General features: G+C 54.9%; 3 protein-coding genes across 3 annotated transcripts; 1 reads left to right on the top strand and 2 right to left on the bottom strand.

Annotated features, from left to right (window-relative positions):
• Positions 1–1,348: 1,348 nt before the first annotated feature.
• CORC01_05195 (thaumatin family protein) lies at positions 1,349–2,641 on the bottom strand (the record flags this gene model as incomplete). The annotated part of the gene is made up of 2 exons (XM_022616839.1): positions 1,349–2,146; positions 2,195–2,641. 2 exons carry the CDS (start codon positions 2,639–2,641, stop codon positions 1,349–1,351), a joined length of 1,245 nt encoding a protein of 414 aa, XP_022476544.1.
• A 1,704-nt stretch (positions 2,642–4,345) lies between these two features.
• On the bottom strand, positions 4,346–6,796 carry CORC01_05196 (uncharacterized protein; the record flags this gene model as incomplete). The annotated part of the gene is made up of 4 exons (XM_022616840.1): positions 4,346–4,545; positions 4,597–5,968; positions 6,043–6,147; positions 6,212–6,796. 4 exons carry the CDS (start codon positions 6,794–6,796, stop codon positions 4,346–4,348), a joined length of 2,262 nt encoding a protein of 753 aa, XP_022476545.1.
• A 6,410-nt stretch (positions 6,797–13,206) lies between these two features.
• CORC01_05197 (major facilitator superfamily transporter) lies at positions 13,207–14,707 on the top strand (the record flags this gene model as incomplete). The annotated part of the gene is made up of 3 exons (XM_022616841.1): positions 13,207–13,467; positions 13,518–14,493; positions 14,616–14,707. The coding sequence occupies 3 exons, from the start codon at positions 13,207–13,209 to the stop codon at positions 14,705–14,707; spliced, it is 1,329 nt and encodes a 442-aa protein (XP_022476546.1).
• Between the last annotated feature and the right edge of the window lie 4,750 nt (positions 14,708–19,457).

Genomic DNA, 19,457 nt, shown 5'->3' on the forward strand with positions numbered 1-19,457 from the left:
AGTTTTCTTCCTGTTATCAAGGGCGTTTTATTGCCTTTGTCCTTTTGAAGGAGAGGGGAATTTGCAGATTTGAGCAAATTTGGCACTATGAAAAACTTTGGACCTTTGTATCGCATCCTTTTCCGCTGGTACATTTTTTTCTTCTTCAGAAACTCTTCTTCAGAAGTCAGCCCCTCCTCCTCCTCCTTCTCCTTCTCTCCATGAGAGGGCAAAGGGAAAGGGGGGATGCAGGCCAAGACGACGTACAAAAATACATGGCGGTACCGGGTACGAAGGAGGCTGGGAAAACGAGCGATATAGGGAAGAGAGAAAGTCATGCTCATGCGGTTTTGATGCGGGAACGGAGAGACGGAGAGAGAGAGAGAGAGAGAGGTAGGGAGGGAGAGAGAGAAAGAGAATCACAATTATCATGTTAGACTTGTCATCGGTCAGGGTGTTGTTCGGAGGCATCATGTCAAAAAAAGAAGAAAGAATGTCAGAAAGAAAAAAACATTTGAACCCACCTAAACGGAATCAAGGAAATAGGAAACGTACACAAGCCGAGCGCGCGAGAGAAGGAGAAAGAGAAAGAGAGAGAGAGATAGATCCTAGGCGGGACGATATAGAACCGGAGTCAGGACAGTGACCTTGAGCCAAGTAAATACCGGTACCTTACACAAGGTACATTTCAGCCAGTACAAAAATTAAAAACTTTTCAAGACTTTGATACGATGTGTTTCACTCATTCGCTGCCACCTCTGATCACGGTCTTTTTCAGCATGCGCTGAGAGTTCTCTTACGTCGAGACCATATAGTACCGATACGTCAATTGTGATAATCTCTTGAGGCTCTGGACCGTTCCCGGTTCCACGGCGGCGGATCTCATCCTCCATCGCTTCCCTTCCGAAAGCTTAAAAGGATCCCCTTGTCTCACACACACGGACGGACTACGGGATATATAGGGTTTGTATGGTTCTTCGCATCATCCCATGAAGATACAGCTTCACGTTACTCATTCCAAATTCATATCTCGATGGCGAGCCTCCATCTCCATGGTGTTGAGTCGTAAACATGCAGTGTCCCTCGAGTCAGGTAAATCAATGTTTGAAGTGTATTGTATTTATCAAGGGTATAAGCTTTCTAGGTACTCCAAGGGAAGGTTGCGGATATGCTGTCTTCTAGCTCACACCCTCCTGCCTCTGTATCGTCGCCCTTCTGCGTCTTATGTCCATCGTCCATGCCTCGTCCAGTCATTCCAGGGTATCCCAATGCCAAAATCCAAACTTGCAAAGAAGCACGGCTGATTGCGCGGGTCCAGCCCGTCGCGCTTATTCCAGAGAAAGATAAAAAACAAACAGCCAAAAGGCATCTACCAACCCAACAACATGACCGCGGTTGTAGCCGCCGCGCAAATCGCCCACAGAGACGACGAAGCCAGGCCCGGAGCAGCGTTCTTTTCGCTCTCAGAATCTATGTAGGATTGATTCTTAACCAGATCCAGGTTCTTTTGGCTCAGGAAGCCGGCGCTCGCAAGCTCAAACAGCTGTGGTCCCATGGTACGCAGAATGTTAGTGCTCCTTCCGGCAGGACAGAAGACGACCTCCCAGCCGCCGCCCGAGGGGATGATGAATGTCGACGTCTGGTCATCAAAGGCGAAGCTGTACGCGTCAGGGCACAGAGCCTTGGCGTGTCTGGAGTACAAGCCTGGCTTGCACTTATTGGGGTCATGCCATTTGCCTATACAGCAGTCGGAATCCGAATTCGTGGCAGCGCATTGGCTCTTGCATGGGCTGAAGGTCGGACGCTGAATATTGTCGTCTGGGTACGGGTAAACACCGGCGCCGGGCTTGTTTGGTGGGTTGGAAAGCAGAGGCCAAGGACACCAGTCTCGAGAACTCTCATTGGATTCACTTGGCTCCCATGGGACGGGGTACGTGCTGTTGGTGTAGACGGTGCCGCTTGCCGCGCGTTGCGAAATGAATCCTGTTGTTGCGATGCATGCGCAGTTGGTCAAGTTTGGCGGGATGTAAGTGGTATTGTCGGCGGGGATGTAGTTGATGCCCACAGGAATATTGTAACCGTCGACCAGGGAGATGTCGTAAAACGTTTGTCGTCCAGAGACACCGCCGGCCAAGTTGAACTCAGCTAAAGTTGCAGGAACGGCGCCCTGGGCTGATCAGTAGTTATTCGGTGCCTTCAAGACGACAAGACTTACACTGAATTCACAGTCAAGCTTGCCAAAGCAGTCACCCGTCTCACAGCCTGCCGACTCTCCATTGACGGTGCAGTTGGTTCTTCCCCAAGCGCGGCCTTGCCAAGTTGGCCCAACCCACATGTCTCGACTATCACCGGAGGCAAGCTCGAAACCTCCGATTCCGGGGCCGACGCCATGCTGCGTTGTGATGCCGGGCCATATCGTGTTAGGACACGAGTTGGTGACCTTTAAGGGTATTCTCCCATTCCAGTCCTCGGGTGGGCCTCGTCTGGCGGGATTGTACCGCTTGTTCAGCTGAAGGTAGTCGGTCTTGTAATTGGGATGATAGCTGGGGAATACGATTGCATTGGCCGTCGGTAGCTGCGAGGATAGGGCCAGCGCGATGAAGAGGCTCTGGCTTGTTCCCGTACCCCGCTGGTCGCCTCTTTTTGACGACGACAGTCTCATGGTCCGTGATCCAGACGCCTCTGACAGGCTATGGGTATAATTCAAGAAAAGCAACAAAAGGATGGTGATGAGCAGTCCGGCAATTCGTCGTTTCGAAGGATCCGATATATGTTTTACGCCGGGATGCTGTGACAATTCATGGTACAGAGGGTTCTAAGCTTCCGCGGTCTGAAGAAACGACAATCTGGTGTACATATACCGCCAGCGCCAACGTGGTAGCAATTAGAAGCCACCAATAGTCTGCGATGGACCTGCGCCGAGTGACGTACGGAGCGTCGACGTGAGAGCGAATGGAAAGCAAGGGGCGGCGGGATTGCCCAGAGGCGATCGGCCTGCTTGATCCAGGTCCAATTCCTGATTATCCCTGCACGCGCGATGTAGCGTCAGAGTTGGACCAGGTGGGAGACGCAGGTTGGTTGGGCGGCACGGAAGGGTGGAACAGGAACTGGGTCGTAGGGCAGGAAAAGTAGGTTATTTCTTCGCGCTTAAAATACCGCGTAATTTGACACTACTGATGCAGAAAGGGACGTGTTGGAGTTCGTAGGAGGGAACTGAGGTTCGTGGCATACGATAGCCTCGAGCGACCGAGGTTCCTGAGATGTCGAGGTGAAAGAAAGGAGAGGAACACGGCATCCCATCACTACGTTACCCACCTACCTACCTACCTTCTCTACCGTAAAGGCACTATTCCGTACTTGCCCAGCTGCTGAGGGGTTCAATGGCCCGTCCCATTTACCTGCTGCCATTGCAAGTGTTGAGGGTGCAAGATGCAGGGCCCAACCTTGGGTTGAACTTCCCAGCGGTTCATGTTCAGACGATGACGCAGGAGCAACTGGCTGCCCGGTTTCCCGCTGGCACTGACGGGGTTAATCTGGACTAGCTCGGCTCGCTGGCGACCAGGGCCTTCCTTGCTTGGCTCTTGTACTCCCGCGCCGTTTACCAACTGGGCGTAATTCAGTCTCCACATGGTTATTACTGTGGCTGAGTCGAGGCATGTTAGGATCAGCCAGCATCTGAAGTAATCGCCCTATTCTTTTCTATGCAGGTCTACATCGCATCGGGCACTGCCTCATCATTCACACAGCCTCCACGGCGTTGCTCTTCACCGTCATGATCTTGGCCAGGAAGCTTCACACGGTACCTCTCACGTAGGGATGTTTTGATTCAATAACCGCTAGCCCAGCATCCTTCACGTGGCGTATCCGGTTCGCGAACACGATTCTTGGCAAGCTTGATTCACTCTGGACCAAGACCTGATCAATGCCCGGATACTGAGAGTTGGCACTTACAGCGACTACCTTACGGCGATGGCTTCATACTATTTCATTGCAGTCTGCCCCCAAACTCGGGTGGATCTCCATACAACGTCGTTGTGCCACCGCTGTCTTTTTGGGGGAAAAAATCTTGATTTCTCCCAAATGGGAAGTGTGGTGCATCTACAACACTTGACAATAGGCCATAATCCTTCCGCATCATAAAAACCTCCCAAATCCAATCCTCGTCTTCCAGCCATCTGTCCTGGGAGGTGTCTTCGTGGTATGTACTCTCGGCCATTATTAGCCTCGGCTGTCCTTCTGACCCCTGTCACCTTTTCGAGGTATCATCCGAGTGTATGGAAACGAAATGCCCAATGCAAGCCGGCAAACATTATCAATCTCTCTCTTCTTTCCCTCCTTCCCTCTCTCCTTTACTCCGCAGCTGTCTTTACCTGAAGCGCGCTCTGCAGCGACCCATGACCTCGCCCTGGCAAACCAGCTCTGCACTGAACTCGGATCCGTCGAGCGTCAGATAAATATCAAAGTAGACACGGTAAAAGGTGCCCTGTTGTGTGTCCATCCTCTCAAAGTCCTTCTCGAGGTTCTTGCGCGACAGGTCTGAGGTCAGGGTAACAACTTCCTTGATGCCTGTGTCCGAGGTTAGCGGTTGTCAATGCCAACATTTATCATTCAACTTACGGGGATCCTTGGTGTACTCGGGACAAACATCGTCGTCGCAAGCATACAAAATGTCCTCATACATGAGCGTCGCACCGGGTGCGACTTGGCGGAAGAATGAGACTTTGACGGGTTCGCCAATCTTGACCTTTTGACCCTTCTGCACAAAGATTTGACGCGTGAACTTGCAACGGTCCTTGCCGTCAAGGGATGGCACGCGGTAGGCCTCAGGGTGGTATCCTTCCTTAAAGGGCTGCAAGGTAGCCATGAGGTAGTGACGACGGGCAACGCGGTGCGTGACGACGCGCTCGGTGATGCCGGCAGTAACGGCGCCCTTGACGATGGCGGCCACGGAGTCCATGGGGCGGACGACCTTGGACTGAAACTGGGGAGGGACGTGGAGCTTGATCTGTTGGAAGAGGTACTCAGAGGCACCGAAGCCGCCAACGACGAGAATGTTCTGCAACGTCCGGTTCTGCGCCTGGATGGCGATGATCTGGTTTCTGACGAGCTCAAGAATGCGGTTAACAACGGGCTCGAAGCACTGCAGAATCTCCTCGTTGGTGAACGTCATATAACCCTCCTCGATGCCGGCCTCGGGGAACTCGGCCTCAATGCCCACGTCGACAGCCCACTTCTGACCGTTGTTGCGGAAGTCGGCCTTGATACGGTTCTCGAAGTCCATAATACACTTGGCGTACACACGGCCCGCCGTCTTGGATCCGTCGGGCAGCTTCATTTTACGAATCTTGGTTCGCAGAATGTTGCTAAAGTTGCGGTTCAGCGCTGTTGAACCGCAAGAGTCACCAGATCCTGCCGTGCACTCGGCTACTGTGAAGGGGTTCTCCTCCTCAACTTCATACGCAATCAAATCGACAGTGCCACCACCGCAATCGACAATCAGCACAGCGTCGTGGACCTTGAGGTTCAGGAGACCCGTCTTGGAACAGAAAATGGCAGCGGCCTCTGGTTCGGAAACTAGCGTCAACCGGTTGTCGTTTTCGTCTCTCAGAAAACCGGCCTGGATGGCGGCGGCTCTGGTGGCGGCCTTTCCGGCATCGTTCCAAATGGCAGGAACGGTGAGGTAGTAACGGATGTTTCGCTCCTCACGGTTGAATACTTCACCGAGAGTCTTTTGCAGAGCTGAGCGCATCGCCTGGCGGAGCTTGAACAGATAGTCGGCCGCGACGTCGATCTCGGACTTTCCAGGAGGCAGAGGGGGCAGGTTGATGGGGTCGATGTATGTGTTGCCGGACAACATGAGCTGCAGCTTGAACCATTCGACCTTTTGCACGCCGGGCTTCGGGTATCCAGTAGGGGCGAGGGCATCGGCGATATCAGGACCCCAGCCAACAACCTTCTGGTACTGATCGTAGTAGAGAACCGTGGGGATCTGGAGAAAAAGCGTGTCAGCCAAGAACGAAGACACAACGCACCACGCTGCTTTGAAGTCGATTCTTTCCCTACCTTTTGCTTCGTGTACGAACCAGCGCCGGGCCATTCTGTTATGATGTCCTCCTTCGCTTCGTTGTTTGTCGCAAAAGCAAACGCCACACCGGAGAAAGTTGTGCCCTTTGGGTCATGTCAGCAACACGAAATGTTAGAGGCGTTCCCCTGATGCAAGGAGACCACGTACGAAATCGATACCGACAATCAGCTGAGCCTTACTCCTGCTGTTGCCCTCGACCTCGGCCGCGCTACCGCCCCGCTGGTACTGTGCCATGGGACCGCCCTGAGCAGGACCCGAAGGAGGATAGCCACCGCCGCCGCCGCCGTACTGGGGAGGACCGCCCATGGGGTGTCCCTGACCGCCAATGGGTGGAAGCTGAGGGGGATAGCCGGCGACGGGAGCGCCAGTGTTGATGGGAGGAGGGCCGCCAACCATCTGGGAGGGCGGGGTGCGAGCCGGACCTTGGCCCGTCATCGGGCTTGTGCGACCCATGGGAGGAGGACCGCCCTGGGGGAAGTTGGCCGAGTAGCTCGGAGGCCGGTTGCCGGCGCCTGGGTGTTGATTCATCGGGGCGATTGAGGCGGACGAGGTCGATGCGATGGAGCCTGGGCGGACGGTAATCTGTTGCGGTATTTGAGGGGCACCGGAGGGGTGACCTTGAGGAGGAGGGGTCGGGCTTGGGGTTTGGTTCGGATCGGGCGTCTGGATGCTAGCAGTGGACTTGCGTTTACCGAAACCAAAGCCTTTCAGGCGGGAGTTGGAAAAGCTCATATGGGATTACTGAGTCGGGGGGGAAAGAAGGGAGAAGAGCGACGGCCCGAGGTGGGCAGGACCAGCAGAGGGTATATCAATTTGGGTTGCAGGGCGTCGGCAGCCGTGCGGTGCGGTGCAGCGGAGGAGTAGTGGTGGTGGTGGTGCTGGTGGTGTTTGGTCGTACTCGAGCAATAATCGGCGGGATGATGGATGGCCTGGGCTTAGACTTTTAGGACTTGTTGCTGCGGCTGCTGGGCTTGGGCTTGGACTTTGGGCCGGGGTGTCGGGGTTGGGGGAGTGAAGAGGGGGAGGGGGGGTGTTGGTGGTGGTAGTCCGGTTCGTTCTTGTCAGGTCAGGCCAGGTCAAGTCACGGTCCAAGGACGAGAGAACGAGCCCCAAGTCAGCAGCAGTCAGGACTCTTAGGACTTGGCTAAGACTTTTCAGGACTGAGGGGACACTCTCTCGGCTGCTGGTTTGCCGCTGCGACGGTTTGGAGCTTGATAGGACGAGGACGAGGACGAGCACGCAGGCGGGAAGACGAGGGGGAGAAACGAAAAGGTGGGAAGGAGTGAGAAAATAGAATGCGGTGCTGGGAAGGGGGGTGGAGGGGGTGGAGCTTGCAGCGTGGGCCGTCTCCGTGGGCGCTTGAATGAATCCGCCGTTTCTGGGATGATGCGAGTGCAGAGCAGAGCGGTGCAACAGGAGGAGTAGCAGCAGCAGCAGCAGCGGACTCACAGCAACGCGGGCAGAGAGCGAATGAGGCAGGGAGAAGGTGAGAATAGGCCGGCTGCGAACGAGTGAATGCGAGCAGACGTTAGAGCATTGGGTAGGATTGAGGAGCACTGGGATTGTGAAGTGGAATTTTTTTTTTTTTTTGCGAAGTGGAGGAGCAGCAGGAGGACTTGCGAAGAGGCACCGGGGCAAGTGACGGGATGTACAGAAAGATACCTAGGTACCTGTCTTCCTTCTTCGATCGCTTAGTGAGAAAGCAGTCTGGCGTACAGAAACGAGACTTTAATGTAGCCCAGGCGCGGGACGCCAAGCATGCTTCGCTTGGTGCCGGAAAGTCAAGGGTAGGGTAAGAAGAAGGTGATGAGTAGAAGTCGAGGAGAGCGAGAATCGGAAGTCGGAAACGGTGACGATGAGCTGGAGGATTGAGACGTGGATGAGGCAGGCAGACAGGCTAGACATGCAGAGGAGGGCGACGAGGAAGACCACGGGTGGGCGGTACGAAATACTCCCAGAGGTGGCAGAGACCGGAGGCTCAGGCTGAACGGATGGACACGAGGTGCCTCGCCAAGGCAAGAGCGAAACAACACGAGCAGACAGGCATTTGGTTGAGGTAGGTAAATAAAGCAGCAGAGGAGGGGGAGAAGAGCCGGAGCCTGTTGCTGGCCTTATTTTCTTTCTCTTCAAGGAATCAAGGCGTGATGGGCCAACCTGACTATGCCCTGGTGATGGACCCAAAAAGCGACTATCCGACGAATACCTTTCTTACTTGAATCTCCTACCTGGCTAACTACCTACATAAGATGTCTCTCCGCTGTCTGCTAGCCATTCCCGTCTCGTTTCGCTTTGCTTCAAAGCACAACCCCGTTTGCCCATTCTGTTTTCTTCCGCTGGGTTACCGCTGCTTTGTTTTCGACGAGTGCTTGCTTGCTGCCCTGTGCTCCCCCGTCCGGTGCATCCAACCTTACCTGGAAGCCTTGAAGGTGAGGTGCATGGAGGTCCTGTGCGATGTTTGTCTGGGGTGGGGAACCCATTCGACACATGTCACTCTCCGCAGCCAGATACCGCCAAAGTGACCTCGACCGGGATCCTGAGCCAGACGGTGGTCCGGTCGATGGCTGAGGAAAGGTACCCACCAATGCTGGCGCCAGCCAGCTGATGGCACTAAAACCGTAAAACGAGACTGCGGGTGCGCTAGGTGGATGAACCCCCCTCGGGTCGCTTTCTGGGCAGTGTAAGGCTGAGGACGCGCCCAATGGCCCCGATGCTGCCTCCGGATTGGACTGAACGGGTTTAAACTGGCTGCAGGGCGAGTTGGATGTGGAGTACCAGGCCTACGAAGTAGTGAGTTCGACACTGTTGGTTGGTACCTCGCACGTATTGCTCTGCGTGCGTTGTAGGACTTTCGCATCTCCAAGTGGGATAGGACTCAGACTACCTTTGGTAGTTGCATGTCGGCGCACAAAGCATCGTGAGAGACCTGAAAAGGCACCTTAGCTGCCAGCTCTCGTCTCGTCTGCGGCCAGATCAGATCACCGACGGGTTTCGTCCCGTCTTCCGTCGCCGTTGTCAACGTCTGGGACATGGGCAGAGGAGGAGGCCGTAGCCATCTACACGAGGCATCTCGAGTCTGGTTTCTCGCCGGTGTCTGTGTCAGAGAACCCCAAAACATTGGACGACGTCTGTAGTGGGGATCTTCGTCTGCCCACCCCCAAGCCCCTAGTAGTGACAAGATACAAGGTTGACGCCAAACTTCGAGCTGAACATCAATGTCTCAACCCCGGACGGATACCTGCTGTGTGCTACTGTACTTTGATCGTGAAGGATGCAAGCAATCTACTGAGAAGGCTTATAGAAGTCCCAACGTTGGAGGCAGTCAGTCGACCGCAATCTCGATGCCTACACAGGAATCAATACTTGACCCTGCCGTTCCCATCAGAGGTGGCTGACAGCTGACACTTAAGGACGAACCAGCGCCGGGGCAGGGAAAATGCTGAGGCGACTCTCGTGGAGCAACTTAGGGGTGGGATTCCCGTTGCGTGGGTTACGATTCTTCTGGGCGTCGGGATAACTAACACAAGGTATGGACTTGATTGTCGGTCTGTGGCGATACCTTGCTACGGGGACCTAGAAATCCGGCAACCCCTCTTCATCTTTCCAGGTTGACAGAGTCGTTCAACAGGGACTTCAAGGCTTCAGGTGAGCTATTGATGCAAGCTATTGACTGCCTTTAGTCAGGTTTTGCCAAGGACTCTATGGAAGCCTGTCATGGGGTACAGCTCGACTTCTACCATGGCAAGTATTGACGCACAATGATGATATCGTGGAATCAATAGCAGTGAGCGAGCGCGTCTCTCAATGCAAGCCGGTCGAACCCTGGTAATCAATGCTGGGGGCCTAGTAAAGAAGCCGGCACGCCGGGTCGGGATACAATGGAAGGGAGGAGTCTGGCTGGACCAAAGGTCGAAATGCAGGACTTTTGGCGTAGGACTTTTTGAATTGAGGGAATGGCATACCTGGGCGGTACTTGGTGTGCCCTGAACCCCGAGGAGGATTCCACACGTGCAGCTCGCCGCCTCCAAAAGCTTCTTCGGCTGGTAGCCTTCCTGTCGGGGTCGTGATCTTGACATCATGAGAGCAAAAGGGAAGAATTCAGAGTTCAGGAATCATTGCCATTGGCTCTGCCTTTCTGTCATCTTTGCATCGTGAGTCTATTAGATTAAGGAACCATACCTTGGATGACTAGGAAGGTACCTAGGTAGGTACCTAGGTAAGTAGGTAGCGAAACCATGGCTCTTTCCTTTGTCCTGGAAAACGTACTTGAGAGGAAGGGTGGCACGGTGGGCGGCGTGTAACTACCTAGGCAGGTCCCTTGCCTTTCCCCTCTCTTTCTTGCTCCTTCTCCCTCATGCCTGCCCGCCAGATTAGGTTGGGCCTGTCCTGCCGCTTTCCTCTGCTCAAAGCTGCCCACATGGGCCCCTCCCTTAGATTCGTCAGCACCTCGAGGACCTCGGGTTCCTGCCATTGCTTTGTCAGACGGCAGGAGGGGAAAACAGCAAGAACTGCCATCGTCTCTTCCGCTTGTTGCCTTGGCCCTGTCTGTACAAGATACCGTACCTAATTCGACGGGGGTGCTCCATGAATCTAATTGCGCGCAAATCACTCTCCAACGAGGAAAACCATCTTCGAAAACCCTCCCACAAGGACATTCCGCTTCGCATATCCGAGCGTCCCACAGAATGCTGAGGCACAGTGCACACCCAGCAAGAGGTGGAGTCAAGATATCCCTCGCATTCCACCCCTTCCTCTTTCTACGTGTAATACTACCTATATCGTTCGTTCGTGTTGCCCTGCTTTCTCCAGTCCAGAGCAGCCACCGACAACAGTTCAGAGGTGCTTACTCGCCTAAGAAGCAAGAGAGCCTTGCACACGCCAATCTTTGCCCGTCTCGCGAGCACCAGCTTTAGGACCGGCCAACGCCAAAGCTGCACCTCCAATCCCATCCTCGTACGACTACAACATACAACGAGACCTGGACCCGAGATTGCCATCGACAGACGAAAGAGACTTTTCGTTACGAACCTTGCCCTGCGCGAGACACTCCAGTTCCCACAACACTGCATGGAAGCCAGCCGTCGCGAGGCGTAGCACAACAGCCATGCTGAGCCCTTTGGGCATGCGATAGGCCGGACAGGGGGCACCCCTACTACCGCCGTCCTCTGATCGGCCTCCGCAAGCTCAGCCGCACATCTTTGGGGGTTCAGGCTTCAGCAGCTTTTCCCGAGCCGGCGCCAAACTGCCGTCTTATCCATTCCAAAAAACCAGATCGATTGATGTGTGAGCTGAGCATGGCAGGATTGGATCCTTCAGAGCCCTTTGAAGTTTGAATCGGACCTCGGCGCTGTGTTGGCATGTCGATAAGACCGGGAACATACCGGACGCCAGGCTATGGTGCTCAGCGCAGCTCCAACTGATCTGATTCCATCCACTTGGAGGCGCTTTACTGGGTTCGCGATTACGGCACGTCGATTCCCATTCCGGTACGCCGTTACTCCGGGCGGGCTGTCTACGTCCCGGATCCTAGTCGCTGGCACGCCCCCGTTGCGTTGTGTTTTGATCGTGCTGTGGGCAACGGCTGAACGGTTACGAGGGTCCCACGCGGCCTGGAGTCCTGGACACCGCCGATTCTTCTCCGCCTTGCCCTCTGCAACCCTGGCTTCTCGAATCCGCGTAATTCTAATGGAAGCACTGCCCCCAACCCCGTTCGTTCGGTGGCCCCACGTTCTTCGGAGCACCTTGGATGCTCCGGACTTGCTACGGCTAGGTTCGAGTAACTTCTACCAGAGACATGGAAGAATGTGGGCTGTACCTGCCGCGTGGACAGGCCCAGTGTCGCCGTCTCCGTGACGGCGTGACCCGGGATGCCTCCAGGTGTCCGAAGGTGTCCCTCGGCGCTCCGACCATTGCTGCCGATTGCAAAGGGCAGGTGTCCAATCACTTCCCCGCGAGTGGGAACACTGGGGACCGGATTCCGAGCCGTGAGGACCGGCGGTAGCATAACATGCCGGCGACTGGGTCTCACCGTGTCGGTGCAACGGTCCAAATGTGAGACTTGTTCTTTTGAATACGCACTCAACTTCAGGACCCATTTACGGCGAGTTCTTGTACATCCCTTGTCACTGCTTTCTCCTCTTGTTTCTTCCAACGCTTCGTTCGCTCTTGTGCCTAGCCCCTACTAAGCTTTGGTGTGGTGAAATTGCCCTGCATGTCTTGGGGCCCAGCTCTGCCTCAGTGCACAGGGGTAATCGAGGGAGGCTTTTCTCGCAAATTTGCGTGCCGCTTCTCTCCCTTGGAGGCTTCGATGCGCGAGGCACAACCTCTCTTTAGTCCCAATGGAGAGGAATGTACGTCTGTACGAGCAGACGGGTACGATTGAGTCGAGTCTACCTTATCCGTACCTTGCCATGTACCTAGAAATCCGTGCTAGGTGTGGCTAGTGCCCGCCATCGTCCCTTCCTTGCTCGTTCGAGCGGCCGAGAGGTGGATGCGAAGCTGGAAGCTACGGACGGCCTCTCATTGGTTCCAGCCATTCTCCCTCCTTACACGCCGCATTTGTCTCCGCCGGTTTGGAACAACAACAGCGGCAGCAACATTTGGGTTCGGATAACAGGCCAGCCAAACTCTATCGAGAAGGGGACGGCAGATTGCAGCATGAAATGGCAGCCGCGGCAAGTACACTGTAGGGGCTGCGTGACAGATTCAATAGCACAGCCAAGCCACTGAATCAGCATGGCGTCCCATGTTGACGAACATGTCTTCTTGTCATCCGTTTCCAGACAGGGTTACCTCAGCCGTCACAGCTGCCGACTGATGTTGAGCAAGAACGTTCCAATTCTTGCAACAATGTGAAAGTCTTCCCTCGACATCGATGCCGGGCCGCTGTCTCTTCCATCGTCTCAATTCGCCCGAGTATCCTCCAATAAATGCCAAGCTGAGGCGCCACCGACCAAAGGGCAACTGAGACACCACGAATGTCAGGATATCCCAAGATACGCGACGCCTGCTGATACTTGGCCCGTGGAATGGAATGCTGGTCTGCCGCGTCGACAGCCTTATTATAGCGATCCAACGTCCCACAAGCATCTCAAGAAAGCCTTCATCACCTTTCTCTACCAGTTGAAAGTCACAGTTACGACAAAATGACTTTTTACCAGGTGAATCTAGCCGTTTTCGCGGCGGGCAACGGATATTTGCTCTACCAACAGTACAAGCGCCAGGAGCAGGAAGTTATCGAGGAGTTGAAGCAGGAGGCGGCCGACTCGGAGGAGGGTTCCGATGGAGGAGATGTTGAGCATCAACAGTTGCTCTCCGCACCTGGCGAGTCTCAGAACGCTGTTCGCCAGTTCCAGCTGGACTTTTTCCCGGTCTACGCACTGGCGATGGCAGCAGATTGGCTTCAGGTAATGCACTCTGCGACCGTTCTCAAGGAACCAGACTGACGTCGGGACAGGGCCCCCATATCTATGCCATTTATAGATACGAGAAGAACATCCCCGAGAAGGTTGTGGCTGCGCTATACGCTGCGGGCTTCGTCTCCGGCGCCATTTCTGCGTCCTTTGCTGGCGAGCTCGCTGATCGGTATGGCCGCCGACTTGCCTGCCTCACGTATTGCGCCACCTATATTCTTACCTGTTTGACGATGCTTACCGATAACCTCTTTATCCTTTTTCTCGGCCGATTTGCCGGTGGTGTTTCGACGACGCTTCTCTACAGCGTGTTCGAGGCTTGGCTGATTACGGAATACAACCAGCGTGGTCTTTCGAGGACGAACCTCAAGCTAGGCTCCATCTTCGGCAACATGACCACCATCAGCTCCATCGTTGCAATCCTGTCCGGTGTCATTGGCGACATCTTGGTCAACTCGCTGGGCGGCCGCGTCTGGCCTTTCATGGCAAGCGTGGTCTGTTCCGGGGCCGCCATGTGGTTGATTTTGAAAGGATGGACTGAAAACTATGGAACGAAGCAGAACGGTCCGGCAACGAGCTCTCTCGCCGATGTCAAGAGCGGAATCCAGATGATTATGGCCGACATGCGAATCTTGTCATTGGGCTTGACATCGACCTTCTTCGAGGGCGCCATGTACCTCTTTGTGTTCTTCTGGTCTGCTGCGCTGAAAAGCGCAAGAACCAAGGCTGGGTCTGACGAGGAGCTCCCCTTTGGACTCATCTTTTCGAGCTTCATGTGCGCCATGATGGCCGGATCTTCCTTCTTTTCGCTCTACACCAAGACGCACTCCAAGGAAACTACATCACTTATCCTGATGCTTGTTGTGCTCGTGGTGAGCTGTTGTCTGTCTGGCGCTGTCGTGCTGGACAACGAGAAGCTGTTGTTTTGGGCGCTGTGCATGGTTGAGGCTAGCATCGGAGCCTACTTCCCAAGCATGTCGTTCCTGAAGAGTCAGGTTGTCGAGGACGGTGTGCGCGGTCGTGTGTACAGCCTGCTCAGGCTACCTCTCAACGTGTTTGTTGTCGTGGCGCATAGCCTGGATGAGGAGGGCAAGTTGCGAGGATGAACCCCATTATTAAGACGCTTGCTAACAAAGAAACAGGTGATGGACATCGGAATGCCGTCTTCATGACTTGCGCTGCGCTGCTCATGATGTCCTTTTTCATTGTCAAGAGGAACTTTGCACAGGGCTAGATCAGGGTGGACGAAGAATAGCGGCACAATATCTCCCGCACAGGGTAATAGGCTGAAGCGACTATTCGACGAGCGAGGGAGCATTATGAGACCAAAGGTCGAGTTGCTTGGTAGGTTACCAATGGGTCGCGGGCATCATGGCGGAAAGCAAATGATAATGGCTCATTACTACGGAAAAATACAGTATGTCACGTAGACTGGAAATTGCTGCAAGTTGTTCAAAAGAAGACAAAGTGTCCTGTCACATGTAGGTTTGGCTCGTGTGCGAGGCTCCCCCAGCTAGAGGGGATATTGAGTGCTGGGTTTTCGTGCCAGCCGCCAACCAAATGCTGGGCGGCAACATCGTGGGGAGACACCTCGCTGTTGAAGGCAGGGCCCGTTCACGCTGGGGGTTCCGTTTCATCAGCTCCCAGCGTCCTTCCCCTTTTGGGAGGGCCATTCCTGCAGTCCAAATACCTACTTAATGTACACGGAAGTCCTTCCGGCATCGTCTTCCTTCGATTCTGGAGTTGTTTCCCAAAGTTTCTTTCTTTGTCAAAGTCTGTCCAAGAAGTGGCCGGCATCGTCCATCTTCCCATGGCCAAGGGGCATACTCTTCCTCCCGCAGCCGGCTCTCATTCGCAGCAAGGCACTTGAAGATCCTCTCTCCAGAGTCCAACGACCCAGATTCTAGACAACCACCCCGGTCCTGCAGCTCACACCGCACAGTTGGGCGGGACCCTGCAGCGGTTCGATAGCGATCTGAGTGGTCAACCCGAGTGAATCTCAGTCTCAATCCGGCGCAAACCCTCCACTCTCGAATCCCAGGAGGCTTTCTCCTGCGAGAATAGCGCTCCAGAAGGAAACCCGCCTCGGCTCACGAGAGAGAGAGAGAGAGAGAGAGACGAGGAAAGAGAGAGGGACAGAGGGGAGGGGACGGAGGTAGGATCGACTTGTGTGCCAACCTCCTCTTTGCCCTTCGTCTTCCTGTCTTGATTTGACTAGGACTTGACCTGTCGCCTCTTCTTTCGATTGTTCTGTTTCCTCCTGAAACCAACAACTTTTGAAGAACTCATCGTCTTATCTTTCCATCAGTTTGTTCCACGTCAACCATAAGTAGTCCGACGGCGACAAATTCTTGTCCGACAGTCTTCGCTGGTAAACCAGAGTAACAACGCTTGCTTGCTACTCTGAATTACACTATCTGTACCACCACTACGGCTGCCACCAATCGTCATCACCAAGACCAAAACCGGGAAGCTCGTCAATACAACGCGAAGCACCTTCGGACACCTAGTCATCACACTTGACTCTGCACTTTGACGTGCTGTCCGACCTGTAAAAGGGCTAGACCGCTGCATCTTGGGCAACTGCGTCACCTCACACTACGGCGTCTGCCAACTTCCTGCGGACAGGACCGGCCTGGAAAGCCAAATCGTTGCGATCGCATGACATACTATTGCAGACGCTAATTTGGAGAGCAACTGCGACGAAGAAGAGGACATAGACCGAGCGACATTGGTCTGCCACATGAAGTGCAGAGAAGGGACAGTCGCAAGCCGAGGAGCCCAGTTTATTAATACCAAGTCAAGCCACCAACCATCCGAGTCGAACACCAACCACCAAGACGCACCAGGGAACCTCCCGACCGACTCAGATTTGAGACCCTAAGGATCTAGGACCTAGCCAGACCCAGACCCCAGAACCCAGGACCCAGCAGCCCAGAACCGACGGACCCTGATGATCGGTCTGAGGTGACGAGCGCACGACCATCACGAGCAATTGAAAGAGACAAACGTTTGCGATTTCCTCACGAGGCTTGGAAGGGACTCTAGAGCCTTGCTCTTTCAGTACCTTACCTTTCTACAGTACTCCTCTCCATCCCATCATTCCACAATTGTCATCTTTTGATCTTATTCCCCGCTAGCCCCCGCCGCCGCCTGGCGCAACCCACGAACCCACGATAAAACGGCACACGAGGACATCAGAATTTGGCGCAAACCCTGCAGGAGTCTTCCCACCTTTTGCGAGAGTCCAGTCCAGGTACATCCAGGATCCCCATTTATGACCTCATTGGGGCACCAGGCCTGGGTCCTCTTCGTCTATCCGCAGCGTCACACCCGGGAAACTAATTACAGACGGGCCGTTTAAACGTGTGCTGTCTCCTCCAAAGGGCCGAGAGGGAGAAATTCGGCGCCAGATTCACCACCACCATCGTCGCTATTATTCCGCACCCAGGGCCGCGCATCACTACTGCGTTGCGCTGCTGCACTGCGCTGCGTCTCGCAGGTTGCACACACCCAGGCGAATCTGGTCGCTCAGCTGGAGCCAGATTCCGTTTCTGACACAAACTCGCCTCCATTTAGGCCTCATAGAAGAGAGGATCGAAAACTCGTCTGGCCGTCCTTCAGTGCAGGGGTGCGCAGTATACCTTATCTCAGCAAGACGCTTGAGTTTTCGCAGTGAGGTGCAGCACGGCGCCCACAGCGAGAACCCGTGCGTTTTCAATCAAACACCTGCACATTGTCGGCCTACGTCCGGAGGCGAGGCGCCGGTTGGCGCGCGGGTGGTCTTGGTGCCGATTATGAAGACATCAAAGACCGGGAGGATCGACGACAAGCCGGAGAGGAGGATTTGGCCAGCCAGCAAGAGCTCCCGGCCATAGCTGTATCAGACGTGGCATTTGACAACGATACCAAGGGTATTAGCAACAGCGGGATGGTGTCGAGTCAAGGCGCTGTCGATGGCGGCAACGTCGAAATTAACAACAGCGAGACCAACAAGATAAGCGGCGCCTGCAGCAAAAGCGATGGTCACGTCAAAGGCCACGGACCAAGACACCGGAGAAGGAGGAGCAGCTTCCTGGTCTCCCATGGGGTCTCCTCGTTTTGGTACGGCCTTTGCTCGGTCGTGTTTTTAGCACTCGTCCTAGTAAGTACCTCTCTCTCCATCCATCTTATCAGACAATTTCTTCTTTCCCACACGTCGGTTCCCGTCCGTTCTTCCATTGCCCTGAATCCACTCTTTCAACGCCCCCGCCCCCTTGTTTTCATCCCGCCGACGGCGTTGTGCATTTGCATGTGCTCATTTTCCGTTCGATTTTTCCTCTGTGTTTGACCAAAGTCTCTCCATTTCCGGCATGTTCGATGGCCCGCCCGGGTGTGGACGATTGTGGATGGAGACGGGAGCTTCTTCGGCGTAGAAGTGGGCCACCGTGGGACGGGGGATAGTGTCGCCTGTCAATGTCCCTGCGAGAGTGATGAGCCGCCGTGAGCGTCAGTCGCGCGCGTGGTGGCCTGGCCGCCAGGGGCCGTGTGGTTCTCTCCCATGTCCCAAACTTGGGGGAGTTTGCCCCTGGGGCATCATGCGGACTTCCACGGGGGCCCAGGTTTTGGGGAATCTGCTTGTTGGGGAGGAGACATGGGGCAACACCCGACTTGCGCCGGGAGAAGGGCCGGAGACAAGAGGTGAATCTTCCTTCACCTTCACCACAGACGACAAGTGGTTGGCTGTCTAAAAGCGCAGTTGCAGCAGACCAGGCCAAAAGGACCAGCAATGAGCAGGGAACTCGGTGAGCGAGAAGGTCGAGCGAGCGACACGAGAGACGAGAGGCATCGATGATCAGGACCTTGCCAAAATCAATTGGGGCCGACGGCGGGGCCGAACGTTGTCCCAAGATCCAATGGCAGGCGACCAAAGCTGTTTCCGGCTCCCGAGCTTTTTCCAGCCGTCGTTTTTGTACGGATATTCCCATGGCTAAGGCCAAGGAACGGGACACCTCACCGGACTCTGCCGCCGCCGCCGGTGCCAGCCTCAGGAGTCAGGCCGTCGGTGGCTTGTCCTTAGGCCAAGCAAATCTGGCATGACGACGAAGAGGTGTTTCTCGCTGAAATACCCTGCCTGCACACTGGACATTGGGCGGACGATTCCCCGCAGCAGTCGACCCCCTCCAGGTGCGAGGTGCTTCCAAGGTTCCAGGTTCCCGAAGCCACACATCTAGCCTCACATCACGCAGCTGTGGCAGCCCAGGCCGTCCATTCACCATGCTTGGTTGTGCTGCAGAAGACCCTATTCTCGTCACGCAGCTTGGTGCTCCGTCCGGCCCGACGTATGGAAAGGAGAAAAAGGTCTCAAGACCTGAAAACTTGGAGACCTAGGTGGGTGTGACCCAATGGCATTTGCATCCCATATGCAGGCCTGGGGAATCAACTGAGAGTTAGTCAATGACAACTCTAGCAGACAGGGTCCCTCTGCAGCTCTGCGCTCCCTGGTCTGGTCCTTATTCCATGTCTTTGGCCTCGCCTGGCATGATGGTCAATTGCCAAATGTCGTCGTGTCTCCCAAGGTACAAGACCTGGAGAGCTGGGAAAATCGTGTCTAGTAGCACGAGGCCTGTCACCCCACCACCGCATTACCTCACTTACTGCCTTCTCCGGTTCTCCCCTGGGACTCCGCTGGTCTGGCTCTGGTACCGAGTTACCTTGGTCGCATGCCTGTCGCCCTGCTCCATGGGTTAGCTCCACAGATGCTCCATGCTCCATGTTCGCCCCATGCCAATTGAACCCCATCCCCCGTTCATTCCATTGCGATTTCGTCACATACATCATCTTCAGAGCTCCCCCAAAAACTTCCTCATCCTCGCTCAGCCTGATCTTCTTCTCCGTTGTCCCCTACCTTATCCTACTTCAGGTGCCTGGCTTTGCCTCGTTCAAAACTCACAAAGTCCAACTCTTTTCTTCCTCAAACCCTGCTCACTTTTACTTGGGGAACC

Source organism: Colletotrichum orchidophilum, assembly GCF_001831195.1.
Source record: "Colletotrichum orchidophilum strain IMI 309357 chromosome Unknown Scaffold_36.1, whole genome shotgun sequence".
Classification (NCBI taxonomy): domain Eukaryota; kingdom Fungi; phylum Ascomycota; class Sordariomycetes; order Glomerellales; family Glomerellaceae; genus Colletotrichum; species Colletotrichum orchidophilum.